Genomic DNA, 27,055 nt, shown 5'->3' with positions numbered 1-27,055 from the left:
ACAAGCATTAAGCTCAAATAGCCTACCTTTTCTTTATTTGGTAAAGTCTGAGTCCGTGTAAAAGTGTCTCCTCCGTTAATGCTGATAAGTTCCGCATCTGCAGGCGGAAACGATGCGGGGAAAACCACTACGTCACTCTTGAGCGTGTCTGAGCTGAAACACACGTCATACTGCTGAGTAGATTTGGAGTAAGACCAGCTCCCGTCAGGGTGGGTGGTGATCATTGGGGCGCTGTACCTGCTGAAATCGCCGTCTGTCCTGTGGCATTTGACAGCTATTAAACTGATGAGGCTGAGCAGAAAGATGAGTGAGACCGACACAATGGCGATCAGCAGATACAGGTTTAAATCCGAGAAGCTGTCCTCCTTTACGGGCACATGTCTGAACTGAGTCTGGATGTCAGCTGTGCTTTCGACCACCACCACGTCAATAGACACAGTAGCTGACAGGGAGGGTTCTCCGTTATCAGACACCAACACCACCAAGGGGTGAGTTTTCAGGTCATTGTCACTCATTCTCCTCTTAGTCCGGATTTCTCCGGTGCTGGTTCCGATCCGGAAGAGGTTGTTTCCTTTGGGCTCAGATAGGTGATAAGAGAGCAGCGCATTGTATCCAGAGTCTGCGTCTACAGCCCTGATCTTTGCCACAAAGTATCCCGCTTCAGCAGAATAGGGGATGCTCTCACTGTTAACGGAGCCGTGCTCAGAATATGGCGCGAGAATCGTGGGACTGTTGTCATTTTCATCCAGGATTAAAACGTTGACAGTCACGTTGCTGCTGAGCGGAGGAACACCAGAGTCTGTTGCCTGAACTTTGAAGTGAAACGTCTTTAATTCCTCATAGTTGAAAGACTGCAGGCTGATTATATCTCCAGTCTCTGAGTTTATGTTTACAACTGTTGAAATGGGAAAGTCTCTCGGATAGTTATCCATTAATGAATAACTTAATTTAGCATTTTCATTTGCATCTGCATCCTGTGCAGTTGTCCTTGTGATAATATCTCCGATTTTACTGTTCTCCCTCACGTAAATATTTAGATTGGCCTCTGGGAAATGTGGCGCGTTGTCATTAATATCAGAAATCTGCACAGCGATTACAGCTGTGCTGGAAAGAGGCGGACTTCCTTCATCTCTAGCAGTAATGGTGACATTGTACTGTGACACAATTTCTCTGTCAAGGAGGCCATCAACTACCAAAGAGTAATAGTTTTTGTAATTTGACGTTAATGTAAACGGGACTGAGTGTTCAATTTTACAAGTGATGAGGCCATTTTGCCCTCCATCTTTATCAGTCACAGTCACCAATGCAACCACTGTTCCAATTTCCGCATTTTCCTTCACCGGGCTCATGAGTGAAGTTCTAGAGATCTCTGGTGCATTGTCATTGACATCGAGAACCTCTACCAGCACTTTCGAATAACCACTGCGAGGGGAAGCGCCTTGGTCTGTAGCCTGGACTCTTAATTCATATGCATTGCTTTCCTCATAGTCCAAGTTGGCCTTTACAATGATTTCACCGCTCTCGGGAACAATAATGAATTTTTCAGCAGAGTTCACATTTCCTCTTTTCATTAAAGAATACCTGATGTCGGAATGGGGCCCTTCGTCTAAGTCGGTTGCATTTAGTTTCAATATTGTCGTACTTACAGGTACATTTTCGCTCACTCTTACTTTATAAAGCGACTTGCTAAACGACGGCGTGTTATCATTCACATCGATCACATTCACAAGAATCTGCATAGTGCCAGATCTCGCCGATTTCCCTCCGTCTACAGCGCTTAATGTTAGTTTAACGATGGGTTGTTTCTCTCGGTCTAAAGCTTTCTGCAGCACTAACTCAGCGGACGCACCGTCTCCTCCGCTACTCACATCTATGGAGAAATGCTCGTTGGGACTCAGCTTGTAGCTTTTCACTGAATTACTGCCGGTGTCTGCATCTTGAGCTATTGGCAGCGGGTACCTCTCTCCCGATGAAGACGACTCGGAGATATTAAACACATGGGTTTGCTCCAGGAATGTTGGTGCATTATCATTTATATCAACAATGATGACCTCAATGCGATAAATATTCATAGGATTGCTCAATAGTCCTTCTATATTTAAGGAACATTTCAGTAATTTCGGACAAAGCTCTTCACGGTCTATTCTTTCGTTAACAATCAAAGCTCCCGTTCTTAAATTTGCCTCGAAATATTTCTTACTGTATGCCGATACAATCCGAAATCCCCGCTCCTCCAGTTGCTGTGTATTAGTGTTTAAATCCTTAGCGAGATTTCCCACCACTGTGTCTTTGTCAACCTCCTCGGACACGGAGTATGAAATCTGAGCAGCAGACCAGCCAGATAAACAAAGAAGAATGGCGCACGACATCCACTCCATCTGTCCAAACCGTTGGCGACTCATCCTTTTGTTAAGATAAAGAGTTCGGGTAAACAAACATCATTCATCCACATAAACGGAAAAATATCCAAAAGGCAGCCAAGCTCTCTTCATTTCCGGACCATCTTTGATACCAAGTGGTTCACTAACCCAGCCCCAACCAAATGTACGGGCTGTTTCTCACTTCACCGAAGTGGGGGAGGAGTTCTACGTCATGAATGAATACGAATCAACGTGTGGTCTCGAGCGACATCTTGCGTTTAAAACGAAGGGTTTCTGATATATGTTGGAGATGTGATAGGAGCAGAGACACACTCAAACACACACACTCACACACAAAAAAACACGCTTTACAAATCAGTAGATCATGTCAGACAGAACCCTTAATTCCACTCCTCATCATTTTGCCATCTTATGTTGATATCTACAATGCCAAAATATACAGCCCCCCCGACAAACCCTGGCACGTGTAATACGAGTTCACCATAAATACCTGAAGTCAAGCATGGGCCGCGGACAGAGGGACTCAGATATATCAGCACCATGGAGAGCGCATTTCCTTTGCTGGGCAACTTCAGACTGGCCATTTGCAATCTGTCAAACTTTTTATGTCGTGAGTCAATGATAATTCACTACTGTCCATGACAAAGGGAACTTACTTGCACCATCTTAATTTTCTAAAGTCGTCCATTGAAAACACAAAGAGATAATTGCAGTGTATTTTACACGTTTTTTCTTCTTCTCCTTTTTGCAATCACTTAAAGCAGTTAAAGCTACGGAAAACAAACTATGCACTGATTGATAGTAATCATTCTTTATGCTTCTTACCTTTTCTTTATTTGGTAAAGTCTGAGTTCTGGTAAAAGTGTCTCCTCCGTTAATGCTGATAAGTTCCGCATCTGCAGGCGGAAACGATGCGGGGAAAACCACTACGTCACTCTTGAGCGTGTCTGAGCTGAAACACACGTCATACTGCTGAGTAGATTTGGAGTAAGACCAGCTCCCGTCAGGGTGGGTGGTGATCATTGGGGCGCTGTACCTGCTGAAATCGCCGTCTGTCCTGTGACATTTGACAGCTATTAAACTGATGAGGCTGAGCAGAAAGATGAGTGAGACCGACACAATGGCGATCAGCAGATACAGGTTTAAATCCGAGAAGCTGTCCTCCTTTACGGGCACATGTCTGAACTGAGTCTGGATGTCAGCTGTGCTTTCAACCACCACCACGTCAATAGACACAGTAGCTGACAGGGAGGGTTCTCCGTTATCAGACACCAACACCACCAAGGGGTGAGTTTTCAGGTCATTGTCACTCATTCTCCTCTTAGTCCGGATTTCTCCGGTGCTGGTTCCGATCCGGAAGAGGTTGTTTCCTTTGGGCTCAGACAGGTGATAAGAGAGCAGCGCATTGTATCCAGAGTCTGCGTCTACAGCCCTGATCTTTGCCACAAAGTATCCCGCTTCAGCAGAATAGGGGATGCTCTCACTGTTAACGGAGCCGTGCTCAGAATATGGCGCGAGAATCGTGGGACTGTTGTCATTTTCATCCAGGATTAAAACGTTGACAGTCACGTTGCTGCTGAGCGGAGGAACACCAGAGTCTGTGGCCTGAACTTTGAAGTGAAACGTCTTTAACTCCTCATAGTTGAAAGACTGCAGGCTGATTATATCTCCAGTCTCTGAGTTTATGTTCACCATTGTAGACACAGACACTGAGTTGCTGTGTAATAATGAATATCTCACCTGACCATTCAGGTCAATATCAGCATCCGATGCAGATACCGTTTTGATAATTTCTCCAATTTTACTGTTTTCTTTCACATAAACATTAACCACGGGTTCTGAGAAATGAGGCGAGTTGTCATTTACATCAGAAACGTGAAGTGTAATGACAGTAATGTTGGAGAGGGGAGGAGTCCCCTCATCGGTAGCTGAGATTGTAACGTTGTAGCTGGAGGTAATTTCTCTGTCTAGAGCCCCGTCAACAACTAAAGAATAATAATTTCTGTAGTTTGTTTCTAATTTAAAAGGAGCCTGATTTAAGATTTTGCATTTCACTTCACCATTTCTACCACCGTCACTGTCTAGAACGGATACAAGCGCAATAGCAGTCCCTGCATCAGCATCCTCCTTCACAGTACTGAACAGTGACGTCACAGTGATCTCAGGAGCATTATCATTTACATCAATGACTTCTACCAACACTTTACAGTGAGCAGACATCGGGGGCTGAGCTTTATCATTTGCTTCTGCGCGTATCTCGAACGCTGGAAATTCTTCATAATCAAGATTAGCTTTGACCGTTATCGCACCAGTTATGGGATCAATGTGAAAAATCTCTAATATGCGATCTTGCCCTTTACTTCTTAAGGAATACACTATCTCACCATTTGTCCCCTCGTCTGCGTCGGTTGCATTTAATGTAATCACTGTTGTCCCAACTGGTGTGTTTTCATGAATACGAGTTTTGTACAAGGGACTACTAAACACGGGAGGGTTATCGTTGATGTCTAAAACGTGAATGATGACCTGTGACGTGCCAGATCTCGGTGGAGTCCCTCCATCTATAGCAGTCACAGTGAGATGTATCACAGGCTGTTTCTCCCTATCCAGCGTTTTCTGTAAAACTAACTCGGCAGACATGCTTTCTCCCCCTTTGACTGTCGCGAGAGAAAAATAGTCATTTGGTGTTAATTTAAACGCATTGACCGTATTCTTACCGACATCTGCATCGATGGCCTCTGACAAAGCGAATTTCATCCCAGGCAGAGTGTTCTCTGCAATGTCTACGATTTGAGATTTCTCCGTGAATAACGGGTCGTTATCGTTAACATCTAGTATGTTTATTTCGAAGCGGTAGAGCTTCAATGGGTTATTTATCACGGCTTCTACACTGACTGTGCATTTTGGTGACTTCGCGCAGAGCTCCTCTCTGTCTATTCGCTCATTAACGTAGAGAGCACCAGTCTTTACATTTACCTCGAAATATTTGCGTTTTGATCCAGTAACAATCTGAAACATACGGGATTCCAGATCTTGAAGGTTGAGGTTTAAATCCTTCGCGATAATTCCTACTGAAGTGCCCGGATCCACTTCCTCGAACACGGAGTAGGAGAGCTGCCCAGACTCCGCTTCCCAGCAGCGCTCCAGTAGCACAAGCAGCAAATAGGAAACAATAGACGTCCTCATTGGTACGGACATAATTCCATACGGCGACTTAAACGCACATCCAATGCAAGGAAACCTCACAGGTATGAAAACATACAATATTAGACTGGGTCAAATAGGTATCGTACACGAGGATAAAACAGATCTTCCATCTGTCTTTTCGTTCTCTCTTTGAGACAAAGCCCGGAGAAGCCAAAACGTCATCTACCACTGGGTGGAGCGTGAACTACTACACAGAAACTCTCCGTGTTGCGGTCTATACTGTCACCACGTGGAGATCTGCCACAACTGCTTTCATGCAATTTATGTGGAGATGCAGGTGGTATATTTCCAAGCGAGGCTAAATGTGTTCACTTTTTTTCTTCTGTTTGTAAAAATATAAATGAAATGCTCAAGATAAATAAATAAATAGATAAATAAATGGAAGTTCACAACTTTATTGTGTTCGCTATTACCGGACAATGATCCAGAACTGCAAAAGTCGATGAAAGCACTCTACAGTCAGGCAAACAAAAAAAAAAAGTGCAGAATGCCACACACGTCTAAAATTATCTATTCCACACTCTGTCATAAAAATCTGACAAGGAATGAGAAGGGGAAGTAATCAATTATACGAGGAAAAAGTCGAGATGAAATCAGGTGCAGTTTTTCTTACCTTTTCTTTATTTGGTAAAGTCTGAGTTCTGGTAAAAGTGTCTCCTCCATTAATACTGATCAGTTCCGCATCTGCAGGCGGAAACGGTGCGGGGAAAACCACTACGTCACTCTTGAGCGTGTCTGAGCTGAAACACACGTCATACTGCTGAGTAGATTTGGAGTAAGACCAGCTCCCGTCAGGGTGGGTGGTGATCATTGGGGCGCTGTACCTGCTGAAATCACCGTCTGTCCTGTGACATTTGACAGCTATTAAACTGATGAGGCTGAGCAGAAAGATGAGTGAGACCGACACAATGGCGATCAGCAGATACAGGTTTAAATCCGAGAAGCTGTCCTCCTTTACGGGCACATGTCTGAACTGAGTCTGGATGTCAGCTGTGCTTTCAACCACCACCACGTCAATAGACACAGTAGCTGACAGGGAGGGTTCTCCGTTATCAGACACCAACACCACCAAGGGGTGAGTTTTCAGGTCATTGTCACTCATTCTCCTCTTAGTCCGGATTTCTCCGGTGCTGGTTCCGATCCGGAAGAGGTTGTTTCCTTTGGGCTCAGACAGGTGATAAGAGAGCAGCGCATTGTATCCAGAGTCTGCGTCTACAGCCCTGATCTTTGCCACAAAGTATCCCGCTTCAGCAGAATAGGGGATGCTCTCACTGTTAACGGAGCCGTGCTCAGAATATGGCGCGAGAATCGTGGGACTGTTGTCATTTTCATCCAGGATTAAAACGTTGACAGTCACGTTGCTGCTGAGCGGAGGAACACCAGAGTCTGTGGCCTGAACTTTGAAGTGAAACGTTTTTAACTCCTCATAGTTAAAAGACTGCAGGTTGATTATATCTCCAGTCTCTGAGTTTATGTTCACCATTGAAGCTACCTGTTTGGTCGTTGAAGATCTGTCGATTATGTGGTACGTCGCTTTTGCGTTTTCATTCAAATCTGAATCTAACGTCGTCAGTGTATGAATAGTAGTTCCAATCGGGCTATTCTCTTTCACATAAATATTAATCACAGGTTCCAGGAATCGAGGAGGATTGTCATTAACATCAGCAATTTGAACAGTAATGACGCTTGTGCTCGACAGAGAGGGAGTTCCCTCATCTGTAGCTGTAATTGATACGTTATACTGGTAAACGCTCTCTCTGTCAAGAGGCCCATCTACTAACAATGAGTAGTAGTTTTTATAGTTAGATTTTATTTTAAATGGCACGGAACCCGTAATTTTACAGTTTGTCAGACCATTTTTGCCTCCGTCTTTATCAGTGATAGTCACCATAGCAACAGCTGTGCCTGCTTCAGCGTCCTCCCTCACTGGACTCATGAGTGATGACACCGAGATTTCTGGAGCATTGTCGTTCACATCAATAACTTCGACTAAAACCTTACTATGCGCAATGCGAGGAGGAGTTCCTTTATCTCGTGCTTGAACACGAATCTCGTATGCTTGATTTTCCTCATAATCAATACTGCTTTTCACGGTAATCTCTCCAGTGTTGCCATTCAGGCCAAATTTGTCATCAGGGTTTAAGCGTCCCCTTTCTGTAAAGGAGTATACAAGTTCACCGTTCACACCGTCGTCTAAATCAGTGGCTGTCAGTGTTAATAACGTTGTGCCAACATCCACATTCTCAACAACTTGGACCTTGTAAAGAGACTTACTGAAGGAGGGCGAATTATCATTTACATCCAATACATTAACTTTAATCTGTAAAGTCCCCGTTTTGGGAGGTTTTCCTCCATCTATTGCTGTCAGTGTGAGGTCAATAGCAGCCTGTTTTTCTCGATCTAATGCTTTCTGCAGCACCAACTCTGCAGACACGCTCTGATCACCGGTGCTCTGTATATCCAAAGAGAAATGATCGTTCGGGTTTAATTTGTAAGTCCTTACTGAATTAATACCGACATCTGCGTCGTGAGCTATCGGCAGTGGATGCCTTTCTCCAACATATGAAGATTCAGACATATCAATTGTGGTGATTTCTTCCAGAAAAGACGGAGCATTGTCATTAACGTCTGTAATAACAACCTCAATTCGATGGAGGCTGCGTGGGTTACTTAGTATAGCCTCTATATTCAAAGAGCACTTTACCTTATTGGGACAAAGCTCCTCCCGATCTATTCTCTCGCTAACGAAAAGAACTCCAGATTCATGATTTACGTCAAAGTACCGTTTTTGATACGCGGAGGTAATCTGGAGACCCGTGGAATGGAGTTGCTGCACACTGAGATTTAAATCCTTAGCGAGATTCCCCACCGCTGTCCCTTTGTCCACCTCCTCTGAAACGGAGTAGGATATCTGAGCCACGGACCAGCCGCACAGACAAAGCAGAGTGAAAAGCAAACCCACAATATTATCCCATTGTTCCCGAGCAGCCATTGCTGTTTAGGCAAAAGCGACGAAGCCTGGTCCCTGCCTCTTGGTCTGTCCACGAAATAAAAGAAAAAAAGAAAAAAGAGGCGTATTTATGTATCCATTCTCGCTTAGGGTCCTCTGTCTTTACGTCTTCTCTCGTCTGTTCCCTATTTTCACAAAGCTCGACCAGATGATGACGTTTTCATTTTGTCATGAACAGAGGAGGAGTTTCTAAACGATGAACGCAATATTTTTGTGTGGTCTCGAGCGACATCTTGTGACGCCTTTGAGCCAGAAAATAGGCAGAAAATGGAGGAGAATATGTTTATTATAAGGTACAATAAACACTGTTAATTAGGAAAAACCTGTGCTGAATAAATGATTACAATTAATGGATTGATTGTGGAAGCTGAACTGTTCATAGAGCACCCTATCTGTGAAATATGCAGTTTAATGAATTTGTCTTGTCATTCATTAATATAATATCTAGTTATTTTACATGACCTCTGTCTGTTTCCAGTCACTGACCACGAAAACATGGAATATAATCCGCAGTAATCTGGAACTATTCACTTGCAATATTTATGCTTCACAATATAAGCACCACGGACAGCACTCGAATCTCTGTACAGCCCAGAAGAAAGGGAAGAAGATTTCAGGACCACGGTCAGCGCCTAAATGCAGTTTGAATGCATTTAGTGGCTTTTTTCAACTGACAGCAGAGTACTGTATACAAGATACCGTAAAACTCGTCCTGAAATTGTTCTTAAATCAAGGAAACAATCGTTTGCAGACTTCACACTCATTACATCACCGGCCAGTGCCATCAAACTAATCAGAATTAAGTTTTACGTGGCAAAGACGCGACAAATAAGGGTTAGGGTTACCACCCTTTACAAATTAGCATCTTTGAATCTTATAAAAAATAGACACATAATGTTCACTCAAAGACAGAAAAGACTCACTCCTTTGAATTAATAAAATTAGCAAAGGCTTACCTTTTCTTTATTTGGTAAAGTCTGAGTTCTGGTAAAAGTGTCTCCTCCATTAATACTGATCAGTTCCGCATCTGCAGCCGGAAACGGTGCGGGGAAAACCACTACGTCACTCTTAAGCGTGTCTGAGCTGAAACACACGTCATACTGCTGAGTAGATTTGGAGTAAGACCAGCTCCCGTCAGGGTGGGTGGTGATCATTGGGGCGCTGTACCTGCTGAAATCGCCGTCTGTCCTGTGACATTTGACAGCTATTAAACTGATGAGGCTGAGCAGAAAGATGAGTGAGACCGACACAATGGCGATCAGCAGATACAGGTTTAAATCCGAGAAGCTGTCCTCCTTTACGGGCACATGTCTGAACTGAGTCTGGATATCTGCTGTGCTCTCAACCACCACCACGTCAATAGACACAGTGGCTGACAGGGAGGGTTCTCCGTTATCAGACACCAACACCACCAAGGGGTGAGTTTTCAGGTCATTGTCACTCATTCTCCTCTTAGTCCGGATTTCTCCGGTGCTGGTTCCGATCCGGAAGAGGTTGTTTCCTTTGGGCTCAGACAGGTGATAAGAGAGCAGCGCATTGTATCCAGAGTCTGCGTCTACAGCCCTGATCTTTGCCACAAAGTATCCCGCTTCAGCAGAATAGGGGATGCTCTCACTGTTAACGGAGCCGTGCTCAGAATATGGCGCGAGAATCGTGGGACTGTTGTCATTTTCATCCAGGATTAAAATGTTGACAGTCACGTTGCTGCTGAGCGGAGGAACACCAGAGTCTGTGGCCTGAACTTTGAACTGAAACGTCTTTAACTCCTCATAGTTGAAAGACTGCAGGCTGATTATATCTCCAGTCTCTGAGTTGATGTTCACCATTGTGGGAAGGGGCAGAGAGTTACTATTATTGTCTAAAAAAGAGTAGCTCACCTGACCGTTGTTGCTGACGTCAGCATCAATTGCTGTCACTGTTTTTATAACTGTGCCCACTTTGCTGTTTTCTTTCACATAGACGTTTATTGATGGTTCTGGAAAATACGGCGCATTGTCATTAACATCAGAGACGGAAACAGTAATAACACTGGTGTTCGAAAGAGGCGGACTTCCTTCATCTGTGGCTGAAATTGTTACATTGTACTGAGGAGTTATCTCTCTGTCTAGATGTCCGTCAACCACTAAGGAGTAATAGTTTTTGTAATTTGTCTCCAATTTGAACGGAATTGTATTTAAGATCTCACACCTCACCTCACCATTTTGACCGCTGTCTCTGTCTAGAACGGACACCAGTGCAACAGCTGTACCGACAGTAGCGTCCTCATTCACTGTACTGAGCAGTGACGTCACAGTGATTTCAGGAGCGTTGTCGTTTACATCAATTACTTCCACCAGCACTTTACTATGAGCAGAGAGAGGAGGCTGGGCTTTATCCCGAGCCTCTGCTCGAATCTCAAAAGCTTTTCTTTCCTCGTAGTCGATTTTGCCTTTCACTGAAATGATCCCCGTGTCAGGATCAATTCTGAAGATGTCCAGAATGTGATCCTGGTCCTTATTACGCAGAGAATATACTATTTCACCGTTTGTGCCTTCATCAGCGTCGGTTGCATTTAAGGTGAAGACTGCCGTACCAATCGGGATATTTTCAAACGTTTGAACTTTGTAAAGAGTGCTGCTGAACATCGGTGCGTTATCATTAATATCTAGTACATTTATTACAATTTCTGATGTGCCTGAATTTGGTGGCGTTCCCCCGTCGACCGCAGTTAACATGAGCCGCATATGTGGCTTTTTCTCACGGTCTAGGGCTTTCTGTAGCACTAACTCTGGAGACACACTCTCCCCTCTTTTGTGTGTCGCAAGGGTGAAGTATTCGTTTGGACTGAGCTTATACGCACTAACGCCATTTTTACCCACATCAGCATCGCTTGCCTCCGACAACGCGAATCTAAATCCAGGCAAGGTGTTCTCTGCTATGTCCAGTATTTGTGATTTAGTGCTAAAAGACGGAGAATGGTCGTTCACATCTCTAATTTCCACCTCCACTCGGTAAAGCTTCAGCGGGTTGTTTATCACCGCCTCTACACTAACGGTGCATTTAAGTTCCTCTGCACAAAGCTCCTCTCGGTCTATCCTCTCATTCACATACAGAAAGCCAGTCTTTAGGTTTACCTCGAAGTATTTCCTCTTCGATCCTGTAACAACCTGAAACAAACGGGACTCCAAATCCTGCACACTGAGGTTTAGATCCTTGGCGATATTTCCGACATGAGTTCCGGGGTTTACCTCCTCTGAGACGGAGTAGGAGAGCTGCCCAGACGCCGCTTCCCAGTAACAATCGAACAGCACCAGCACCAGATAAGAAACAATAGACCTCCTGCTCGCCGGTAAATGCATCATTCCGCTGGAAAAGAACAAATACATCCACGACACGGTTTCGACCGTGGAAGTACGAGCTGCCACAATTTTTTAGCCAACACTATTTCCAGCGTCTTATTCTTGTAAACGATGAATCCATTGTGCCCTCCCTTCTCTCTCCGTGTCTCTTTGTGATGAAAACCACAGTCATTCTGTTTTTACTCTGGGAGGAGCCTCAGTATTTCTGTGTTACGGTCTATAGCGTCACTGCGTGGTAACTTTCAATAACTGCATTCAACTATGAAATACCCTCCTCATCGAGAGACTTCATTATAAACAGCACTATTCGTTATTATAAGGATTTGGATACATGAAAAACACAAGATGGATTTCAAAATGAGTGGATATTCTCAGATTTTTTACACCACCACGGAATGCAGAGCCAAAGTCAAAGTGGTAAAAATCTGTTGTGACATTTCTTTATTTAGTTTTGCAAATGGCCATTAATGTTAACTGATACAAAGCATCGAAATTAAGGCTGCGCGTCTGACAGCAGTGAAACACTGTGTCTTTTAACCTGTCATGGAGTATTTTGTGTTTTTAGGACCAGACAGAGAGACAGACAGAGATCTGGCTGTATGTGGTATGGTTTGCATTTTAGTTGAAATACTCAAGTTGACAGTATAGACCACCGCAGGTCCTTCATTCCACCAGCCATCAGACTGTTCAGCTCCAGCATCATTTTTTATAGCACGGTGTTGATGTTGTTTCCCATTACAACATCAGAAACCTACTGCTTTTTTTTTTTTTTTTTTTTTTGCACGACTGTTATTTATACCCATTTATGCTCTCTTCCTTTACATCTTGTGCATTTTTTTTACTGTGTTGTGTCTATCTATCTATCTATCTATCTATCTATCTATCTATCTATCTATCTATCTATCTATCTATCTATCTATCTATCTATCTATCTATCTATCTTTATTTATTTATTTTAAACTGTGCAATAGTGCAAGCACTGTATTTATTTTCCATATTGGCAACAATGTTTTTATAATCTGTACATAATGTACATATACATAGACTCTTACATCGATTCTTTTTTTATGCAGTAGTAATTCTCAAGTGCAATTCAACATATGGCATTGATAGATTATTCCTAAGAATGGCAAGTCTTTTTAGAATCTGTACAGATATACTTAGTTAATCTTTTAATTTTTATCCTTTTTATCTTTGATTTATCTATGCCACTGTTTTTGCCTATCTTTTCATACTTGCTTAATTTCACCAGCATGGAATCAATAAAGTTTTATCCTATTTAACCTTACCTAAAGTTTTGCATGGAATTGAGGTATTTCCCCATTTCTATTAATTGATGGTCACTCTGCAACAGATAGAATATTAAAAGATAGCCACACATGTGGACACAGTCATGTTTCTGTCACTTTTGGGGACTTTACATTGACTTACATTCATTTCTTGGAGGCTTACCCTAACCATAGCCATAATCACTACTTGGCTAATGCGAGCTTTGCCCTCACCTTAACTGAAACATAACCTAAGTCCTCACCCTAAAATGTAATGATTTACATGATGGGGACCTGCAATGTGACTGTATGTATACATGGCCACACACAAACACACACCTCAAAGGGGGGAGTAGTCAAAGGGTGAGATTTTTACAGCACACTTACACTGAAATAAAAAGAAGCTATTGTAAAGATTCAGATATGACCGAGATTGAAACAAAATCATGATACCATACCATTTCTTTTCATACTCTGTTATCGGGATACAGATATACAAATATATTTCTCTTGCAAATATAAAATTGCAAACGAACAAACAGCGTATTTTCTATATACCACAACAAACGCAGGCAGAAAATGTTTTGGGACTTGCGTTCAGCACCACGGACAGTGACATACAAATTTCAGTGCGGAGTTTGCAGTCAAACTGGGGAAACAGTAACAACACATGCAGAGAATGCCTACAAGATCATGCAGTTTTGATTTCAACCAAAATATAAAAGAAGCTTGATGTAGTTGAAGTTGCAAAAAGCCCTTAATCAAATAAGCAAGTACAAGTACCCTAACCCTAACCCCTGACCCGAACATAAGTTAAAGGCAATCATGAGACGTACTTAATGCCAATGTTCTTACCTTTTCTTTATTTGGTAAAGTCTGAGTTCGAGTAAAAGTGTCTCCTCCATTAATACTGATGAGTTCAGCATCTGCAGGCGGAAACGGTGCAGGGAAAACCACTACGTCACTCTTGAGCGTGTCTGAGCTGAAACACACGTCATACTGCTGAGTAGATTTGGAGTAAGACCAGCTCCCGTCAGGGTGGGTGGTGATCATTGGGGCGCTGTACCTGCTGAAATCGCCGTCTGTCCTGTGACATTTGACAGCTATTAAACTGATGAGGCTGAGCAGAAAGATGAGTGAGACCGACACAATGGCGATCAGCAGATACAGGTTTAAATCCGAGAAGCTGTCCTCCTTTACGGGCACATGTCTGAACTGAGTCTGGATGTCAGCTGTGCTTTCGACCACCACCACGTCAATAGACACAGTAGCTGACAGGGAGGGTTCTCCGTTATCAGACACCAACACCACCAAGGGGTGAGTTTTCAGGTCATTGTCACTCATTCTCCTCTTAGTCCGGATTTCTCCGGTGCTGGTTCCGATCCGGAAGAGGTTGTTTCCTTTGGGCTCAGACAGGTGATAAGAGAGCAGCGCATTGTATCCAGAGTCTGCGTCTACAGCCCTGATCTTTGCCACAAAGTATCCCGCTTCAGCAGAATAGGGGATGCTCTCACTGTTAACGGAGCCATGCTCAGAATATGGCGCGAGAATCGTGGGACTGTTGTCATTTTCATCCAGGATTAAAATGTTGACAGTCACGTTGCTGCTGAGCGGAGGAACACCAGAGTCTGTGGCCTGAACTTTGAACTGAAACATCTTTAACTCCTCATAGTTGAAAGACTGCAGGCTGATTATATCTCCAGTCTCTGAGTTGATGTTCACCATTGTCGAGAGTGGCACTAAGTTATTGTCACTGACCAATGAGTAGCTCACCTGACCATTTTCACCAACGTCGGCATCTGTTGCAGATACTGCTTTCAAAACTGTCCCAACTGGACTGTTTTCTTCCACATATATATTAATTACAGTCTCTGAAAACAGAGGGATGTTGTCATTGACATCAGAAACCTGAATAATAACCACGCTGGTGTTAGAGAGAGGGGGCCTACCTTCATCTGTAGCTTTGATAGTGATATTGTAGTGGGAAATGACTTCTCTGTCCAGAGCTTCACCAATAACTAGAGAGTAATAATTTTTATAATTTGTCTCTAATTTAAAAGGAACCGCATTCAATATCTCACATTTGACTTCACCATTTTTGCCCCCATCTCTGTCAAGAACTGAAACAAGTGCAATGGCAGTGCCAATTTCAGCGTCCTCCTTCACTGTGCTGAGCAGTGACGTCACCGTGATGTCAGGCGCATTGTCATTCACGTCCACCACCTCCACGAGCACTTTACACTGTGCTGTTAATGGAGGCTGGCCTTTGTCGGCAGCCTGCACACGAATTTCAAAAGCAGGATTTGTTTCGAAGTCCATTTTTCCTCGAACAGTTATTATTCCTGTTTCTGAATCAATGTCAAAGATGTTCAAGACATGGTCCTGATCTTTGGTATTTAGGAAATAAACAATGTCTTTGTTCGTCCCCTCATCAGCGTCAGTTGCAGTCACTCGTACTACTGTACTGCCAAGTGCTGCATTTTCTGTAATACTAGTTTTATACAATGTTTTGGTAAAAGTCGGGATATTATCGTTTGTGTCCAAGACGTTAATGATTATTTCTGACGTGCCTGATTTTGGAGGTGTTCCTCCATCTACAGCGGTCAACGTGAGCTTAATTAAAGCCTGCTTTTCTCTGTCTAATGATTTTTGCAGAACTAACTCGGCTGACACACTCTCTCCTTTGTGCACCGCTAGAGAGAAATATTCACTGGGATTTAGCTTGTATGTGCTAATACCATTTTTCCCGACATCGGCATCGTAGGCGGACAGCACTGGGAATGTAGCTCCCGGCAATATGCTCTCTGCTATGTCGATAGTTTGTGATGTGGCACTGAAAGAAGGAGGGTTGTCGTTTACGTCAAGAATATTAACTTCAATACGGTAAAGTTTCAGTGGATTATTAATCACAGCCTCGACACTGAGTGTGCATTTTGCAGCTTTAGCACAAAGCTCTTCTCTGTCTATTCGTTCGCTGACGAAGAGAAAACCTGACTTTAAATTTATATCGAAATATTTTCTCTTTGAGCCAGTAACAATCTGAAACATACGTGACTCCAAATCCTGTGCGTTAAGATTTAGATCCTTGGCGAGATTTCCAACAGAAGTCCCCCGGTTTACCTCCTCTGAGACGGAATAAGAGAGCTGTCCGGATACCGCTCCCCAGTTACACTCCAACACAACAAGCACTAGATATATCCCAAAGGTCTTTCTTCCCAGCCGATGCATAATTCCATACAACGAGAGTTGAACATGTATCCTTATATCGACGTGCCTGATGCGTATTAAGGACAAATTTTCGCTTGGAAGACCAAATTGTATGTCCGTATATATTTTTTTATCCCTCCCCCTTCGCCCTCCGTCTCTTTCTAACAAAGCACTGGCAAAATGACGATCCCTTTAACGTGGGAGGGGCCTCTACACATCTGCGACACGTCCGCGGTGTTACGGTCTATAGTGTCGCCTCATGGCCGTTTGAAATAACTACAGTCTTTTGAAGCACACACAATGAAACGTTGCTTTTTTCGCAAGACATCAACAGAACTGAAATTCTTCCTGCCAGTGATTAACTACAAATATTTCAGAACCATGGATAGAGCATCATGATGCTGATGAGGCGGGGTACACAGACACAATGGCTGATCCGAAGTAAAATAAATAAATAAGAGTAACACACAGCAGCCACTTTCTTCACCTTCTTGAAGACATTAAAACATATTTAATTAACAACGCACATCGCCAACTCTACAGATCCAGCATTCAAAGGCGATTCCTGCCCAACATGAGGATTCACAATTCAGCAAACGTACAAACGATCTCAATCATGTTGAGCTTCTCTTTTCAACGTACTTTTTATATGTTGGACTTGCATCCAAAACCTGTTGTCGGCACCATGACAGAGATATTGCATTATCATAGAGCAAAGTTGTGCATGATCCAACGGCTTAAACTGCTAACAGACGGCGATAATATATGGACAGAGATACTTTGACAACGATTTATAGATCTTTGATGAACTGAGGTTTTAAACATTGCATCAACTATGTGTAACTGTATCACACATATGGGGCTTTTGAGTAAGGCATTCTTTTAACCTTCATCTCCAGGATTATATGTCACACAAATTCACGGACCTGCGTTCTGCACCACACTTGAACTCCTGTCAGCGAGCATAACGCGAATAAAGCTACAGCACTTCGCCTCCAACTGTCAACATGGAAACAGTGAGTATTTAAAATAAGCGTTTTCTTACCTTTTCTTTATTTGGTAAAGTCTGAGTTCTGGTAAAAGTGTCTCCTCCATTAATACTGATGAGTTCAGCATCTGCAGGCGGAAACGGTGCGGGGAAAACCACTACGTCACTCTTGAGTGTGTCTGAGCTGAAACACACGTCATACTGCTGAGTAGATTTGGAGTAAGACCAGCTCCCGTCAGGGTGGGTGGTGATCATTGGGGCGCTGTACCTGCTGAAATCGCCGTCTGTCCTGTGGCATTTGACAGCTATTAAACTGATGAGGCTGAGCAGAAAGATGAGTGAGACCGACACAATGGCGATCAGTAGATACAGGTTCAAATCCGAGAAGCTGTCCTCCTTTACGGGCACATGTCTGAACTGAGTCTGGATGTCAGATGTGCTTTCAACCACCACCACGTCAATAGACACAGTAGCTGACAGGGAGGGTTCTCCGTTATCAGACACCAACACCACCAAGGGGTGAGTTTTCAGGTCATTGTCACTCATTCTCCTCTTAGTCCGGATTTCTCCGGTGCTGGTTCCGATCCGGAAGAGGTTGTTTCCTTTGGGCTCAGACAGGTGATAAGAGAGCAGCGCATTGTATCCAGAGTCTGCGTCTACAGCCCTGATCTTTGCCACAAAGTATCCCGCTTCAGCAGAATAGGGGATGGTCTCACTGTTAACGGAGCCGTGCTCAGAATATGGCGCGAGAATCGTGGGACTGTTGTCATTTTCATCCAGGATTAAAACGTTGACAGTCACGTTGCTGCTGAGCGGAGGAACACCAGAGTCTGTGGCCTGAACTTTGAAGTGAAACGTCTTTAACTCCTCATAGTTGAAAGACTGCAGACTGATTATATCTCCAGTCTCTGAGTTGATGTTTATCATAGTCGAGAGTGGCAGTGAGTTGCTGTTGTTGTGTAGAAATGAATAGCTCATCTGACCATTTTGATCGATGTCAGCATCAACTGCTGTCACTGTTTTTATAACTGCCCCTACTGGACTGTTTTCCTTGACATAGACATTGATTATGTTTTCTGTGAACAGAGGTTTGTTATCATTCACATCTGATATTTGTACATTAATAACGCTCGTGCTGGATAGTGAGGGGCTGCCCTCATCAGCAGCAGTGATGCTGATATTGTATTGAGATGCAGTTTCTCTGTCAAGAGGACCATCCACCACCAACGAATAGTAATTTTTATAATTTGACTCCAATTTAAAAGGAACACTATTTCTAATTTTGCAGTTCACCATCCCGTTTTTCCCTCCGTCTTTATCAAATACTGAAACAAGTGCAATGGCGGTGCCAATGGACGCATCCTCTTTGACAGTGTTTAACAGTGATGTAACTGAAATTTCAGGAGCATTATCATTGACGTCTAAAACCTCAATCAATAATTTGGCATGTGATGTCATCGGAAAAACTGCTCCATCACTCGCTTGGACTCGAATCTCAAAAGCATTATTTTCTTCAAAGTCGATATTCTTTTTATTTGTCACAGTCCCTGTTTTTTCATCTATAGTAAATAAATCAGTTTGTTTCCCTCTGCCTACTTCACTGAATGAATATAACACTTGCCCATTCTGGCCTGCATCCAGATCCGTAGCATTTAATGTTATTATCGATGTTCCTATCTTAACATTTTCATACACACTGGCTTTGTACAGACTTTGACTGAATACAGGAGGATTATCATTAATGTCCAATACATTCACGATTATAGTCATTGTGCCTGATTTAGCAGGTGTTCCTCCATCAATGGCAGTCAGTGTGAGTCGGATCACAGACTGTTTTTCTCGGTCTAAAACTTTCTGAAGCAGTAATTCGACAGTCACACTCTCTCCTTTATGTGTATCGAGAGAGAAGTATTCATTTTGGCTGAGCTTGTAGGTATTGACAGCATTTTTACCGACGTCGGCATCGTGAGCAGGGTGCAGAGGAAATTTTGCTCCTGCTGCCGTGTTTTCTGTAATGTTCAATATCTGTGACTTGCTCAAAAATGACGGAGAATTATCATTTACATCTAAGATTATGATTTCAATCCGGTACAATTTTAAAGGATTATTAATAACTGCTTCTATACTAAGTGAACATTTGGGTTCATCACCGCAGAGTTCCTCTCGATCTATTCTCTCGTTAACGTACAGGACACCAGTCTTTAGGTTTACCTCGAAATATTTCCTCTTCGATCCAGCAACGATCTGAAACATGCGGGACTCCAAATCCTGCACATTAATGTTCAGATCTTTGGCGATATTTCCGACAACAGTCCCCAGATTCACCTCCTCTGAGACGGAGTAAGAGAGCTGCCCAGACACCGCTTCCCAGCAACAATCCAGCAGCACGACCAAGAGATATATCCACACAGAGCTCGTTCTGCCCGGAAAATGCATAATTCCACACATCCAGATGGAGCATGCAGGCAAACCTGAGTAATATGTTTCAACAACCACGGTATGAAGTTCAAGGATGAAATATTCCAAGCCAATATGTCAGCATTTTCACGACCAAACAAGATAACCGTCCTTTGTCGTCCGACCTCTCTTTGTAACAAAGCCCACAGATTCATCCACGGCTGTATCTGGGAGGAGCCCCGAGCCACGTACGACAACGTTCAGATGTGATGGTCTACAGAGTCCCCGTGTGGACAGAAGTCAGACTTGCATGCTACGACAAACATTATGATATTGGATAGTAGAAAACATTGTCAATTCTCCTTAAAATTTAACGTTCAGCTGACTGATTTCTAAAAGTCACATTATATGACTGAATTCTACGTCAGAATTCAGTACAGTGTAGATGTGACTTGAAATGCCAAACAGAAGCCTGCAGCACAGGCAGTGAGTTATTTGCTCTGGTCACTACACTGACTTATTTAATCTTAAACCAAAGTGAATAGAACATATGAAATCAAAATAGTCTTTGAATATAAATTATGGATTCTGTAATATATTTTAAACAGATGTTGCCAAAGATATGTATAAAACTATTTTAGAACTCTACATTTAACAACATCTTGTTTTGCATCATGCTTTGGTAATTGTAAGCAAGTATCAGCACCACGGATAGCGACCCACAGGGACTGTGACTCACCAGCAATGACAAATTTCAAAGACATTCACAAAAGAACAGCAAGTTTCACTGTACAATATCAAAATACAAACTCAGAAGCCTTCATTACTTCGACTTGAGGTTAATTACATCTTATTTAGAAAGGAGAGTCCTTGTATTACCATGTTGTAACTAATTATCTAATTGGGAGGAAATGCAACGAGTAATTGATACAACTTTTATCTTACCTTTTCTTTATTTGGTAAAGTCTGAGTTCTGGTAAAAGTGTCTCCTCCGTTAATACTGATGAGTTCAGCATCTGCAGGCGGAAACGGTGCAGGGAAAACCACTACGTCACTCTTGAGCGTGTCTGAGCTGAAACACACGTCATACTGCTGAGTAGATTTGGAGTAAGACCAGCTCCCGTCGGGGTGGGTGGTGATCATTGGGGCACTGTACCTGCTGAAATCGCCGTCTGTCCTGTGACATTTGACAGCTATTAAACTGATGAGGCTGAGCAGAAAGATGAGTGAGACCGACACAATGGCGATCAGCAGATACAGGTTTAAATCCGAGAAGCTGTCCTCCTTTACGGGCACATGTCTGAACTGAGTCTGGATGTCAGCTGTGCTTTCGACCACCACCACGTCAATAGACACAGTAGCTGACAGGGAGGGTTCTCCGTTATCAGACACCAACACCACCAAGGGGTGAGTTTTCAGGTCATTGTCACTCATTCTCCTCTTAGTCCGGATTTCTCCGGTGCTGGTTCCGATCCGGAAGAGGTTGTTTCCTTTGGGCTCAGACAGGTGATAAGAGAGCAGCGCATTGTATCCAGAGTCTGCGTCTACAGCCCTGATCTTTGCCACAAAGTATCCCGCTTCAGCAGAATAGGGGATGCTCTCACTGTTAACGGAGCCGTGCTCAGAATATGGCGCGAGAATCGTGGGACTGTTGTCATTTTCATCCAGGATTAAAACGTTGACAGTCACGTTGCTGCTGAGCGGAGGAACACCAGAGTCTGTGGCCTGAACTTTGAAGTGAAACGTCTTTAACTCCTCATAGTTGAAAGACTGCAGACTGATTATATCTCCAGTCTCTGAGTTGATGTTTATCATAGTCGAGAGTGGCAGTGAGTTGCTGTTGTTGTGTAGAAATGAATAGCTCATCTGACCATTTTGATCGATGTCAGCATCAACTGCTGTCACTGTTTTTATAACTGCCCCTACTGGACTGTTTTCCTTGACATAGACATTGATTATGTTTTCTGTGAACAGAGGTTTGTTATCATTCACATCTGATATTTGTACATTAATAACGCTCGTGCTGGATAGTGAGGGGCTGCCCTCATCAGCAGCAGTGATGCTGATATTGTATTGAGATGCAGTTTCTCTGTCAAGAGGACCATCCACCACCAACGAATAGTAATTTTTATAATTTGACTCCAATTTAAAAGGAACACTATTTCTAATTTTGCAGTTCACCATCCCGTTTTTCCCTCCGTCTTTATCAAATACTGAAACAAGTGCAATGGCGGTGCCAATGGACGCATCCTCTTTGACAGTGTTTAACAGTGATGTAACTGAAATTTCAGGAGCATTATCATTGACGTCTAAAACCTCAATCAATAATTTGGCATGTGATGTCATCGGAAAAACTGCTCCATCACTCGCTTGGACTCGAATCTCAAAAGCATTATTTTCTTCAAAGTCGATATTCTTTTTATTTGTCACAGTCCCTGTTTTTTCATCTATAGTAAATAAATCAGTTTGTTTCCCTCTGCCTACTTCACTGAATGAATATAACACTTGCCCATTCTGGCCTGCATCCAGATCCGTAGCATTTAATGTTATTATCGATGTTCCTATCTTAACATTTTCATACACACTGGCTTTGTACAGACTTTGACTGAATACAGGAGGATTATCATTAATGTCCAATACATTCACGATTATAGTCATTGTGCCTGATTTAGCAGGTGTTCCTCCATCAATGGCAGTCAGTGTGAGTCGGATCACAGACTGTTTTTCTCGGTCTAAAACTTTCTGAAGCAGTAATTCGACAGTCACACTCTCTCCTTTATGTGTATCGAGAGAGAAGTATTCATTTTGGCTGAGCTTGTAGGTATTGACAGCATTTTTACCGACGTCGGCATCGTGAGCAGGGTGCAGAGGAAATTTTGCTCCTGCTGCCGTGTTTTCTGTAATGTTCAATATCTGTGACTTGCTCAAAAATGACGGAGAATTATCATTTACATCTAAGATTATGATTTCAATCCGGTACAATTTTAAAGGATTATTAATAACTGCTTCTATACTAAGTGAACATTTGGGTTCATCACCGCAGAGTTCCTCTCGATCTATTCTCTCGTTAACGTACAGGACACCAGTCTTTAGGTTTACCTCGAAATATTTCCTCTTCGATCCAGCAACGATCTGAAACATGCGGGACTCCAAATCCTGCACATTAATGTTCAGATCTTTGGCGATATTTCCGACAACAGTCCCCAGATTCACCTCCTCTGAGACGGAGTAAGAGAGCTGCCCAGACACCGCTTCCCAGCAACAATCCAGCAGCACGACCAAGAGATATATCCACACAGAGCTCGTTCTGCCCGGAAAATGCATAATTCCACACATCCAGATGGAGCATGCAGGCAAACCTGAGTAATATGTTTCAACAACCACGGTATGAAGTTCAAGGATGAAATATTCCAAGCCAATATGTCAGCATTTTCACGACCAAACAAGATAACCGTCCTTTGTCGTCCGACCTCTCTTTGTAACAAAGCCCACAGATTCATCCACGGCTGTATCTGGGAGGAGCCCCGAGCCACGTACGACAACGTTCAGATGTGATGGTCTACAGAGTCCCCGTGTGGACAGAAGTCAGACTTGCATGCTACGACAAACATTATGATATTGGATAGTAGAAAACATTGTCAATTCTCCTTAAAATTTAACGTTCAGCTGACTGATTTCTAAAAGTCACATTATATGACTGAATTCTACGTCAGAATTCAGTACAGTGTAGATGTGACTTGAAATGCCAAACAGAAGCCTGCAGCACAGGCAGTGAGTTATTTGCTCTGGTCACTACACTGACTTATTTAATCTTAAACCAAAGTGAATAGAACATATGAAATCAAAATAGTCTTTGAATATAAATTATGGATTCTGTAATATATTTTAAACAGATGTTGCCAAAGATATGTATAAAACTATTTTAGAACTCTACATTTAACAACATCTTGTTTTGCATCATGCTTTGGTAATTGTAAGCAAGTATCAGCACCACGGATAGCGACCCACAGGGACTGTGACTCACCAGCAATGACAAATTTCAAAGACATTCACAAAAGAACAGCAAGTTTCACTGTACAATATCAAAATACAAACTCAGAAGCCTTCATTACTTCGACTTGAGGTTAATTACATCTTATTTAGAAAGGAGAGTCCTTGTATTACCATGTTGTAACTAATTATCTAATTGGGAGGAAATGCAACGAGTAATTGATACAACTTTTATCTTACCTTTTCTTTATTTGGTAAAGTCTGAGTTCTGGTAAAAGTGTCTCCTCCGTTAATACTGATGAGTTCAGCATCTGCAGGCGGAAACGGTGCAGGGAAAACCACTACGTCACTCTTGAGCGTGTCTGAGCTGAAACACACATCATACTGCTGAGTAGATTTGGAGTAAGACCAGCTCCCGTCGGGGTGGGTGGTGATCATTGGGGCACTGTACCTGCTGAAATCGCCGTCTGTCCTGTGACATTTGACAGCTATTAAACTGATGAGGCTGAGCAGAAAGATGAGTGAGACCGACACAATGGCGATCAGCAGATACAGGTTTAAATCCGAGAAGCTGTCCTCCTTTACGGGCACATGTCTGAACTGAGTCTGGATGTCAGCTGTGCTTTCGACCACCACCACGTCAATAGACACAGTAGCTGACAGGGAGGGTTCTCCGTTATCAGACACCAACACCACCAAGGGGTGAGTTTTCAGGTCATTGTCACTCATTCTCCTCTTAGTCCGGATTTCTCCGGTGCTGGTTCCGATCCGGAAGAGGTTGTTTCCTTTGGGCTCAGACAGGTGATAAGAGAGCAGCGCATTGTATCCAGAGTCTGCGTCTACAGCCCTGATCTTTGCCACAAAGTATCCCGCTTCAGCAGAATAGGGGATGCTCTCACTGTTAACGGAGCCGTGCTCAGAATATGGCGCGAGAATCGTGGGACTGTTGTCATTTTCATCCAGGATTAAAACGTTGACAGTCACGTTGCTGCTGAGCGGAGGAACACCAGAGTCTGTGGCCTGAACTTTGAACTGAAACGTCTTTAACTCCTCATAGTTGAAGGACTGCAGGCTGATTATATCTCCAGTCTCTGAGTTGATGTTTATCATAGTCGAGAGTGGCAGTGAGTTGCTGTTGTTGTGTAGAAATGAATAGCTCATCTGACCATTTTGATTGATGTCGGCATCAACTGCTGTCACTGTTTTTATAACTGCCCCTACTGGACTGTTTTCCTTCACATAGACATTGATTATGTTTTCTGTGAACAGAGGTTTGTTATCATTCACATCTGATATTTGTACATTAATAACGCTCGTGCTGGATAGTGAGGGGCTGCCCTCATCAGCAGCAGTGATGCTGATATTGTATTGAGATGCAGTTTCTCTGTCAAGAGGACCATCCACCACCAACGAATAGTAATTCTTATAATTTGACTCCAATTTAAAAGGAACAATATTTGAAATTTTGCAGTTCACCATCCCGTTTTTCCCTCCGTCTTTATCAAATACTGAAACAAGTGCAATGGCGGTGCCAATGGACGCATCCTCTTTGACAGTGTTTAACAGTGATGTAACTGAAATTTCAGGAGCATTATCATTGACGTCTAAAACTTCAATCAATAATTTCGCATGTGAAGTGAGGGGAGGAGAAGCTCTGTCACTGGCTTGTACTCGAATCTCGAAAGCATTATTTTCCTCAAAGTCGATATTCTTTTTATTTGTTACAGTCCCTGTTTTTTCATCAAGAGCAAAAACATCCGTTTTTGTTACGCGGTCGATTTTAATGAAGGAGTACAATATTTGTCCATTTGCCCCAGCATCCATGTCAGTGGCATTTAATGTTATTATCGATGTTCCTATCTTAGCGTTCTCATAAACGCTGGCTTTGTACAGACTTTGACTGAATACAGGAGGATTATCATTACTGTCCAGTACATTGACTATAATGACCATCGTGCCTGATTTAGCAGGTGTTCCTCCATCAATGGCAGTCAGTGTGAGTCGGATCACAGACTGTTTTTCTCGGTCTAAAACTTTCTGAAGCAGTAATTCGACAGTCACACTCTCTCCTTTATGTGTATCGAGAGAGAAGTATTCATTTTGGCTGAGCTTGTAGGTATTGACAGCATTTTTAGCGACGTCGGCATCGTGAGCTCGTTGCAAAGGGAATTTCGCCCCTGCCGCTGTGCTCTCAGTTATGTTAATTATCTGGGAAGAGCTGAGAAATGACGGAGAATTATCATTGACATCTAAGATTACAATTTCAATCTGATACAGTTTCAACGGATTATTAATAACTGCTTCTATACTAAGTGAACATTTGGGCTCGTCGCCGCAGAGTTCCTCTCGATCTATTCTCTCGTTAACGTACAGGACACCAGTCTTTAGGTTTACCTCGAAATATTTCCTCTTCGATCCAGCAACGATCTGAAACATGCGGGACTCCAAATCCTGCACATTAATGTTCAGATCTTTGGCGATATTTCCGACAACAGTCCCCAGATTCACCTCCTCTGAGACGGAGTAAGAGAGCTGCCCAGACACCGCTTCCCAGCAACAATCCAGCAGCACGACCAAGAGATATATCCACACAGAGCTCGTTCTGCCCGGAAAATGCATAATTCCACACGTCCAGATGGAGCATGCAGGCAAACCTGAGTAATATGTTTCAACAACCACGGTATCAAGTTCAAGGATGAATTATTCCAAGCCAATATGTCAGCATTTTCACGACCAAACAAGACAACCGTCCTTTGTCGTCCGACCTCTCTTTGTAACAAAGCACACAGATTCATCCACGGCTGTATCTGGGAGGAGCCCCGAGCCACGTACGACAACGTTCAGATGTGATGGTCTACAGAGTCCCCGTGTGGACAGAAGTCAGACTTGCATGCTACGACAAACATTATGACACTGGACAGTAGAAAACATTCTTAATTCCCATTAAAATTTAACATTCAGCTGACTGCTAAAATTCCCATTACATGACTGAATTTTTCTTAAGAATTGGCATATTTTAGATGTGAACTAAAATGCCAAGCAGAAGCAGAAGCAGTGAGTTAATTGCTCTGGTAACTACACCGACATATTTAATCTTAAACCAAAGTGCATTGAAAATTTTGAATCAAAATAGTCTTTGAATATAAATTATGTAATCTGTGAAATATTCTAAACAGTTATTGCCAAAGATATGTGTAAAATTATTCAATAACTGTGTACTTAACAACATCTTGTTTTGCATCATGTGTTGAGAATTGTAAACAAAGTTA

General features: G+C 42.8%; 6 protein-coding genes across 29 annotated transcripts in view; all 6 read right to left on the bottom strand.

Moving 5' to 3' along the window:
- LOC139331568 (protocadherin alpha-C2-like) overlaps window positions 1-27,055 on the bottom strand; it is a 208,430-nt gene that overhangs the window by 57,560 nt on the left and 123,815 nt on the right. The window contains exon 1 of one of the 24 annotated variants that reach the window (XM_070963079.1): window positions 17,457-20,269. The exons of 21 other annotated variants lie outside the window; for them this stretch is intronic. In XM_070963079.1, the coding sequence (XP_070819180.1) occupies window positions 17,457-19,847 (2,391 nt within the window). In that variant the 5' untranslated portion in view covers window positions 19,848-20,269. Of the gene's footprint in view, window positions 1-26; window positions 2,594-6,201; window positions 9,010-17,456; window positions 20,270-27,055 lie in introns of those variants that run through there. 2 more of the 24 variants (XM_070963084.1, XM_070963091.1) reach the window with 2 other exon arrangements.
- On the bottom strand, window positions 3,048-5,567 carry LOC139331704 (protocadherin alpha-8-like). Its single transcript, XM_070963333.1, has one exon. It carries the CDS (start codon window positions 5,565-5,567, stop codon window positions 3,048-3,050), a length of 2,520 nt encoding a protein of 839 aa, XP_070819434.1.
- Window positions 9,072-12,480, bottom strand: LOC139331576 (protocadherin alpha-4-like). The gene has a single exon (XM_070963116.1). The coding sequence runs from the start codon at window positions 11,961-11,963 to the stop codon at window positions 9,540-9,542; it is 2,424 nt and encodes an 807-aa protein (XP_070819217.1). The 5' UTR covers window positions 11,964-12,480; the 3' UTR covers window positions 9,072-9,539.
- On the bottom strand, window positions 12,487-17,364 carry LOC139331583 (protocadherin alpha-5-like). The gene has a single exon (XM_070963124.1). It carries the CDS (start codon window positions 16,430-16,432, stop codon window positions 14,018-14,020), a length of 2,415 nt encoding a protein of 804 aa, XP_070819225.1. The 5' UTR covers window positions 16,433-17,364; the 3' UTR covers window positions 12,487-14,017.
- Window positions 20,733-26,985, bottom strand: LOC139331702 (protocadherin alpha-8-like). Its single transcript, XM_070963332.1, has 2 exons — window positions 26,866-26,985; window positions 20,733-23,588 (listed from the first exon to the last, which is right to left on the bottom strand). Exon 2 carries the CDS (start codon window positions 23,130-23,132, stop codon window positions 20,733-20,735), a length of 2,400 nt encoding a protein of 799 aa, XP_070819433.1. The 5' UTR covers window positions 23,133-23,588; window positions 26,866-26,985.
- Window positions 24,018-26,405, bottom strand: LOC139331701 (protocadherin alpha-8-like). The gene has a single exon (XM_070963331.1). The coding sequence runs from the start codon at window positions 26,403-26,405 to the stop codon at window positions 24,018-24,020; it is 2,388 nt and encodes a 795-aa protein (XP_070819432.1).

The sequence above is a fragment of the Chaetodon trifascialis genome, chromosome 5 (assembly GCF_039877785.1).
Source record: "Chaetodon trifascialis isolate fChaTrf1 chromosome 5, fChaTrf1.hap1, whole genome shotgun sequence".
Lineage (NCBI taxonomy): Eukaryota > Metazoa > Chordata > Actinopteri > Chaetodontiformes > Chaetodontidae > Chaetodon > Chaetodon trifascialis.
The sequence above is the reverse complement of the archived record's forward strand: the minus strand, read 5'-3'. Positions and strand labels throughout refer to the sequence as shown.

Bases quoted from the DNA above. Each gene is read 5' to 3' on its own strand.
- LOC139331583 (XM_070963124.1), bottom strand. From the start codon at position 16,432: ATGCATCGGCTGGGAAGAAAGACCTTTGGGATATATCTAGTGCTTGTT.
- LOC139331702 (XM_070963332.1), bottom strand. From the start codon at position 23,132: ATGTGTGGAATTATGCATTTTCCGGGCAGAACGAGCTCTGTGTGGATA.
- LOC139331576 (XM_070963116.1), bottom strand. From the start codon at position 11,963: ATGTATTTGTTCTTTTCCAGCGGAATGATGCATTTACCGGCGAGCAGG.
- LOC139331701 (XM_070963331.1), bottom strand. From the start codon at position 26,405: ATGCATTTTCCGGGCAGAACGAGCTCTGTGTGGATATATCTCTTGGTC.
- LOC139331704 (XM_070963333.1), bottom strand. From the start codon at position 5,567: ATGAGGACGTCTATTGTTTCCTATTTGCTGCTTGTGCTACTGGAGCGC.